Source organism: Carassius gibelio, chromosome B16 (genome assembly GCF_023724105.1).
Source record: "Carassius gibelio isolate Cgi1373 ecotype wild population from Czech Republic chromosome B16, carGib1.2-hapl.c, whole genome shotgun sequence".
NCBI lineage: Eukaryota > Metazoa > Chordata > Actinopteri > Cypriniformes > Cyprinidae > Carassius > Carassius gibelio.
Window position 1 is genome coordinate 15,194,162 of NC_068411.1, and position 8,418 is coordinate 15,202,579.

General features: G+C 35.7%; 1 protein-coding gene across 1 annotated transcript; it reads left to right on the top strand.

Annotated features, from left to right (window-relative positions):
* Nucleotides 1–622: 622 nt before the first annotated feature.
* On the top strand, nt 623–7,900 carry LOC127975237 (serine/threonine-protein kinase SBK2). Its single transcript, XM_052579130.1, has 4 exons — nt 623–1,115; nt 4,442–4,586; nt 4,703–4,905; nt 6,195–7,900. Exons 1-4 carry the CDS (start codon nt 1,110–1,112, stop codon nt 6,909–6,911), a joined length of 1,071 nt encoding a protein of 356 aa, XP_052435090.1. The 5' UTR covers nt 623–1,109; the 3' UTR covers nt 6,912–7,900.
* The last annotated feature ends 518 nt before the right edge of the window (nt 7,901–8,418 follow it).

Here is an 8,418-nt window from a genome sequence, read left to right on the forward strand (position 1 = left end):
AATAAAACAAAAAGAGGGGATAAACCTTTTTAATTACTCTAAACTGTTCTCGTTTATAAATATTCATAATTATTCTTGTCCAGCAGTGCTTTGAAAGTGCTTATATTTATGCCAGTATGTTAAATTAAACTATATTAAATAAAAAACAATCATCTAAACAAGGGGCATCTTAAGTCTTTAAGTGCTGTGATTAATACATAAAAATAGAAATATAGCTCATCCATATTTAAAGTTAAATCATATACCAAAGACTTCATTTCTTAAATTATTTTGTAGAGTAAAAAAAAACAAAAACATATATAACATATATATATGCGTGACTGGTAATGTCACATTACACTAGGATTATTTGTATTCTTTAAAAAAATTTCTGCCACATTTTTTTATATTTCCTAAAATGGACTTTATGCTATATCACAATGATAAGGCTTTGGTCAAGAGCTTAGGAGTAATTCGATTTCAAAACTGTAAATGTCTTGTTATCTTCTTCAGTCTCACTTGATCCAGCAGAGCTGCTGTTCTGCACAGTAGGAGGAATGTATGAAAGTGATAGCACTAGTAGGAAGAAGGGAGATCGAGAGAGAGAGAGAGAGAGAGAGAGAGAGAGGATTAGGAAAGAGACTGCAGGGAACAGCAGGAACTCAATAAAGTGTTGCAGATGACAAGTGGAACACACTGGGACACTTTACTGACATACAAGAGGAAAGAGAGTGAGTAAGACGTCTGGGAAGGGGCTGCATACCTCACTGTTGTAGAACATGGCTATCTGGGATAGAAGCATGCAGAGGAATTTTGGAGGGAAAAGGGGAGAGTGAGGGAAAGAGAGAGAGAGAGAGAGAGAGAGAGAGAGAGCAGGGGAAGGTAGCAGGCATGAGTGAGGTCTGTCGGATTCACTGAGGATCAAGACAGAGAGAGAGCACAGATATAAAAATACTCAGTAGCAACTGACACTCACACGCGCACGGTGACATCTGATTAACTGCTTGTCGATCTCAGTTGTATGTTGATAACGAGCACCAGACAGTTTTACTCAGATCTCAGTCCTGTACAGATGGGAGAGAGATACTGACTGTTTCCAAGACATCCTGAAAGACCAGCAGCGTTGGACAATGACTGTGAGTCAAATACTGCTCTTATGGAAAACGCTTCATTTCATAACAACACACATTAACTAGTACCTAATTGTTTCCAGAAATTAATAAATAATGTAAAAACTATGTAAGAATAACACACACAAACACACACACACACACACACACACACATATAGACTATATATAGGATTTAACAGGATAAAACCTTAAATGCCATGCAATCTAAAGCCGCCATTCACAAAACACCACATAATGAAAACATTCATTGCTGCTTTCATCAATGGTGTGTGAATGGCAGCTTTACAGAAGTAAATCATGACTGATAAACTTTTCAGGTTTTATCCTGCTAGATCCTTTAAAGCTGTGCTATACACATGTGGTTAGTATGAAGCGTTCCAACCGTTCTCCACAGCACATACTGCACATATCCAATTGCATGTCACTGATAACCCATTTGAAATCATTTTGAAATACAAAAGTGAAAAGGGTTGTCACTGCAATTAAATGGGAAAGAGGGTTGAGATTCACAATATATGTGTACAAGATCCAAAGTGTCTGATTAAGATTTTTTACTTTTTGCTCAAAAAGGATGCATTAAAAAACTGTAAAATTGTGAATTATTAATGCAACTTAAAGGGGGGGTGAAATGCTATTTCATGCATACTGAGTTTTTTACACTGTTAAAGAGTTGGATTCCCATGCTAAACATGGACAAAGTTTCAAAAATTAAGTTGTACGTTTGAAGGAGTATTTCTGTTCCAAAAATACTCCTTCCAGTTTGTCACAAGTTTCGGAAAGTTTTTTTCGAGTATGGCTCTGTGTGACGTTAGATGGAGCGGAATTTCCTTATATGGGTCCTAAGGGCACTTCTGCCGGAAGAGCGCACGCTCCCGTATAGCAGAGCACTGAGAGCACAGACATTCACTGATCAGAGCGAGAGCGTCGCGAAATAACACAAAAGAAGTGTGTTTTTGGTTGCCAGGGCAAGACAACCCTGCACAGATTACCAAAAGAAAAACAGCATTAAGGGACCAGTGGATGGAGTTTATTTTTACAGAGCATCAACGGAGTTGTGCAAGTGTTTGTGTTTGTTCCCTGCATTTCGAAGATGCTTGTTTTACAAACAAGGCCCAGTTTGACGACGGATTTGCATATCGTTTATTTCTTAAGGATGACGCAATCCCAACGAAAGCGGGTCACGATTGTGTGTTGGAACCGCAGGCGGTGAGTAAAACTGCTTCAAATATCTCTGCTTCCTTGTTAGTGCGTCCGCCTCCCATGCCGGAGACCCGGGTTCGAGCCCCGCTCGGAGCGAGTCGTTGCTGCTGCTGCTCTCGTTCAGTTTCAGCGTCTGGATCTGATTCTGGATCATAAATAAACGCTGAATCTGACTGTTAGCCATGGTTTGTTTTGGATGTTTTTTTCCTCACGGTAATGTCACAACTTCCAAACGCTCTCAACGCAAAAGCTTACTCGTGCTCGTGATTCTTTAGCTCCGCCCAAATGTCACGCCTCCAGCCGGTCGTGTTTTTCCGGGAAAAATTGGTACAGACTATCTTTCTCTTATGAATATAATAAAACTAAAGACTTTTTGGAGTTATGAAGGATGCAGTACTACTCTATAGGTACTCAAGATTAACAGGATATTGAGTGAAAACGAGCATTTCACCCCCCTTTAAACAACTGTTTTGTATTTAATATATATATATATATATATATATATATATATATATATATATATATATATATATATATATATATATATATAAAATAATAATTTACTCCTGTGATTGCAAAGTTGCATTTTCTGCAGTCCTTACTCAAAGATCATGTCTTCAGTGACATGATCTTTTGGAAATTACTATAATATGCTGATTTTGTATTGAAGAAACATTGATTTTATTATTCATTATTCGTATTTCAAAAGTATTCTGAATGTCCAATCAATGCTAAATAATTGTGATATGGTTTCAAAAACTGATTTACAAGGGGTTGAATGGGCAACATCCTAAAAATGTTTGTAATGCCTAACAGCAAAACACAGAGAATATTGTTATAATTCAGTTTTAAAATCAACATTAGTCTTACTGTGCATTACAGACAAGAAGGTTACATGGAAAATGTAACAAGCTAGTGCCTGCACGTCTACTCCTGGCACCTTATCAAAGGCCACTGCCAGAGACGTCTATCAGTAAGATAAAGGCTGTTCTTAGTGCCTAGCAACGCACTCATACAACCACTTCACCGGGCCTACAACACAGACTTCTAAAGTCGTAACTGAATACCACTTTTACTTTTTCTTTGATGGCTCTGGAAGCACATGGTGCTGCTCTTCAGTTGCATGGTGTTAGTGAAGGTTACACATAGACTTGCACAGTAAAAACACGAACACAGACGCATAGGACTGGGGTGACACTTCTGGGAACTTTAATCAACACATGTCCCTTATAAATGTATAGGTGTAATGTAAACATGAGCTGCTTGCTTTGTGTTATGTAAAACACACTTGTAATATACACCCAAGCTATTTCAGGGCCGTCAAGGTGTTAATGGGCTTATGGTATTGTTTGACCATTCTCTGTCTGACATAAAGGTGAAGGCTGGTGAAAGAACTGACAGATAGATAGTTTTTACAGCTATTTTTATTACACAGCTCTCTGGAATACAAGGATGCTATTTAATTGCGCATTTGCTGATCATTGTCTCAAGCAACCAGATTGTCTTATCTTTAATTTCATGCCCATTTATTCATTTGTTAAGCAACCATATAAGCAATAATGTAATGTCAGCCAATTATTATTACAAAATATATACTATACTGGTTATCTGTTAATATTAGAGATCATAGGTCGATATTGGGTATTTAAATGTGCTTGTTCAATTACAAATTTACATTTTCTATTTAGAGTATCTTTGCAGTCATGTAATATTCATTTAAAGTTAATATTTAAAAACACTAATGAATTTTTTAAAGAGATTTCATTTATTATTTTGTATGTTTATTTATTTATTTTATTATTAATGATTATTATCAAACTTTACTTTTTTTTTTTTGGTCTGGTTTATAAGGATTTATAATATTAATAAATGGATTTCCAAGTTTTATACTCTGCTATAAAGTTGAGATGCTTATATTCAACTATTTGCATTTAAAATAGCTGATAAAAAAGGATAAGATAATAAACAGGCATTTTCAGTTATAACATTAAAATATATTTCTCAGCATATTTTTAATAACTGTCAACTTTAATTTTAACAAAGATTTCATAAAGCAAAAGTGGAGGATTCACACAGGCGAGTGAAAATGATCATTGCATGATTTCAATTTTGCTGTTGTTCTATTGTCAGACTGCACCTAAAGAACTGGACGAGCTGTGCTACCTCACGGCGCAGTCCATGACATCACTGGTGACATCACAGCACTTCAAGCTCATCAAAAAGCTGGGGGAGGGCTCGTACGGCAAGGTGATGCTGGCGGTGCATCAGAGGAGAGGTCAGTTGATTTGTGCTCACCTGTTTGGTTCATGCTGAGCATTGTGACAAACAAGACAGGTTGTATATATGGTGAAAGCGGAGCACTTCTTACTTTAGCGTTCTCTGAACCTCCAGGAACCCCAATGGCTCTGAAGTTCTTCCCCCGCCGCTCCACAACTCTCCAAGCTTTCCTGCGGGAGTACAATCTATCCGTCTCCTATTGCACACACCCTTCTTTAACACGGGCTCTAGGCATCTTCTACTCCACTCCTTCTCACTATGTCTTTGCCCAGGAGGCTGGTCTCTATGGCGACCTGTATAATGTCATTGTGTCAGAGGTCAGTAAAACAGTAGACTTAGCTGACTTAATAAAAAAGAAAAAAAAGTTACATTCTGTCATCATTTACTCACCCTGTGATTTAGATGACCACTAGACAACATTATAGTGGCTCCTCATACAGAGCACAGGACAATGTGCTGTAACCGAAATTATAATGACGCATGCATGCATGATGAGTGGAGCATTTTTGGTAGTGTACAGTGTATCTTTGATTATTCGGGCAAGTACATGTTGTCTGATATCCTCACTCCCTGTTCTCATTCTCCTGCCAAAAACAACAGCTCCTATCATCAGCCTTGATACATTAATGCTGATTAATGGGAGTACTTAGAGCACCACTGAAGAGCAGATTAAATACGGAACACGCAGATCTTCAGTCATCTCATCACTCTTTCCATTTTTACTGGGCTGTATTAGAATAAATCATATTTATAAAAGCACTGATACATACAACAAATACATTGAAAGAAAATAACAACATACATACATGCATACATAAATGAAAATAATGTACCAGTAATGTTTAAATAAATAATCAATATAACAACAACAACAACAATTGAAAAAAATAGCAATAATAATAATGAAAATCAAAAATACAGGTAAAATAAATGAATAAATAAACAAACATAAGAATTGCAATATCAAGATTAATTTTAAAATGGGAAAGTTATATTAATATATAATTACATTAATATATAGGCTAATAGTTTTAAATAACAATAATAATAATAATAATAATAATAATAATAAATGAAAATATACAAATAGTAATAATATTGAACAAGGTTAAATAAGTGAAGAAAGAAAGAAAGAAAGAAAGAAAGAAAGAAAGAAAGAAAGAAAGAAAGAAAGAAAGAAAGAAAAAAAGAAAGAAATTTAATAATAATAATAATAGTAATAATAATAATAAAATATAAAACATAAATTGAAATATTACTGAAAAAAAGGAAATTATAAGGTGCCATGGAAATAAACAAATATTCAATATAATAATAATAACAATAATAATAATAACTTGACATATACAAATATTAATAACAATAAAAATGAAAATAGAAAAAATAAGGTGTTATGTAACCAAATAAATAAATATACAAGATATGAAGAAAAAAATATTATGTGTGATGTTAATAATACTAATCATTATTATAAAATAAAATTTTATCTATAATGTTACAACAATATCATGTAAAATGTTAATAATAATAAAAAAACATAAAAAATTATAAAATAATAAATTAATCAGTATATCTATAAAAGCCATCTCTTTCTCTGTTTCTGTAGGAGGGGGTGAGTGAGGAGTCTGCACAGCGTGTGATGTCTCAGCTGAGTGGTGCTGTATCTCATCTCCATTCTCTTGGCTTTGTGCATCGTGACATCAAGCCAGAGAACATCTTCTTGTGTGACCGTGCTTGTCGCTGGGTCAAACTGGGCGACTTTGGCCTGGCGCGAGCACAGGGGACCGAGGTCCGTGCTGTGTGGTACAACTCCCCTTTCTGTGTGCCTGAGGTGGAGGGCGCCAAGACAGTCAGCGATGCAGAGGAAGCAGAGGACATCTGGATGTCCGTGGAGCCCAGTTTGGATACTTGGGCTTTGGGGATCCTCATATACTGCCTGCTGACGAGCTGCTTCCCCTGGGAGGAGAGCACTTCTGATGACCCTTCCTACTGTAAGTACAGAGACTGGTTCAACCGAATCAAGCAGAGAGAGGAGACACAAGACACTGTGAGGGAGGAGAGTGAAGCTGAAATCGATGTGCCCCCGCAGTTTGACTCTTTAAGCTCATTCGTCCTCACCTTGCTGAGAAAGCTGCTGAACCCGCTGCCCCGGCTTCGTCCGGGGCCTGATGAGATCCTGTCTTACCTCGGGGGACCTTGGTTACTGAAGACAGAGAAAGAGGAGATGAGGAGAGAGAAGGAGGCACAGGAGGAGGCCAAGAAGATACATGAGAGAGGAAGGGTGGAAGGGGAAAAAGAGATATTGGGACGGAGGGAGAGATAAAGTTCATGCAAGACAGCAATATTACAAACAGATGTACTATACTTTCAAGATTTTATATAGCGTTTATATTTTGGAATATTAGTCTTTTATATCAATACATTTTTTTATTATAAAACTGGAGAAACTTGGACATTTGGACAGTGGTCCCAAAATGTATTTGGGCAATTGTGGAATTATTAATGTCATTGCATTAAAAAATAGATATATAATTATTATAAATTTGGGATTTTTTAATATGAGTTAGTTACATATAAATATATTTTAATATATTTCATATATTAAGTTAGATATTTTAAAATTATATTTAAAATTATATAAATGCGGTACCACTCAAAAGTTTGGGGTTGCTTTTTTAAAAAGTTTTTCGAAGAGGTTTGTGCTCAGCAAGGCTGCATTTATTTGATCAAAAACAGTAATATTTTAACATGTAACATTATTACAGTTTAAAATAACTGTTTTCTATTTTAATTAAAAAAAAAAAAGCTGAATTTTTATCAATCTTCAGCGTCACATGATCTTTCAGGAATCATTCTACCATGCTGATTTGGTGCTCAAACATTATTATTTTATGATCGATGTTGAAAACAGTTGCTGCTTGTGGAAACAATGTATTTTTCAGGACTCTGTGATTCAGGATGTCTGATTTGTATTTTTTATTTCTTTCTGGATCATTAGTGTTTGGACACGGTTAAGTAGACTCTTTTTTCATTCAAGAATGGCTTAGTGTTCAGATACTTTGGCCACATTAATTCAGTGTTTCTCATATTGAGCTGATAATACTAAAACCAACAATACTGCAATTACCAACAGACGTCTCAGGTGTAATGTATAAGTATTCACTCAGCATGTAAAGAGGAAAATTGGTAAATTTAGATTAATACTGCTCAACAGATGTGGGTGGAATACATAAACACTGTTTCTACCTCAAACCAGTTGTTTTAATGTACATGGCAATACATGTTTGAATAAACTTGTTTTGGTGACTCGTTTACCCTCTTCAGTCTGTTATATAATATGCACTTCTCAAGTTGCACTTATAAGCTGACATCCACATATGTGAGTATTTGTTGATAAACTATACCGACCTCATCATGCATTAAAACACTTCAGATGATTTGACCTGAGCAGACATATAGACAGGTTGGTTTAAATACAGCTCTGCTCCGCTCTATATAGGACAAGAGAAGTGTGAAGTCTTAAACAAACACAGGTACAATGGGACGGGTGTCAGGTTAGTGTTGTTCTGGGATTGACCGGATCAGTTCAGATATGTGTAGCTGACTCCAACTTTCCAGCTGTCCACACTGTTGCATCATCAAGACCACCCTGTCTCTTCTGTAGCCAGTGCTTACTTACAAATGGTAGTATATTACAAAATACATATAGTTAGTAAAGTAAACACATAACAGATTTAAGGTATAATCTGATAAGTTTTTGATACTTTTAGTTATCTTCGACCTAGTTTAACACTGAATTGAATTGGATGTCTTTTATTGATATAATATTG

Bases quoted from the DNA above. Each gene is read 5' to 3' on its own strand.
- LOC127975237 (XM_052579130.1), top strand. The intron at 4,587-4,702 runs GTCAGTTGATTT...CTGAACCTCCAG, and splicing joins GGCGGTGCATCAGAGGAGAG to GAACCCCAATGGCTCTGAAG. The intron at 4,906-6,194 runs GTCAGTAAAACA...CTGTTTCTGTAG, and splicing joins ATAATGTCATTGTGTCAGAG to GAGGGGGTGAGTGAGGAGTC.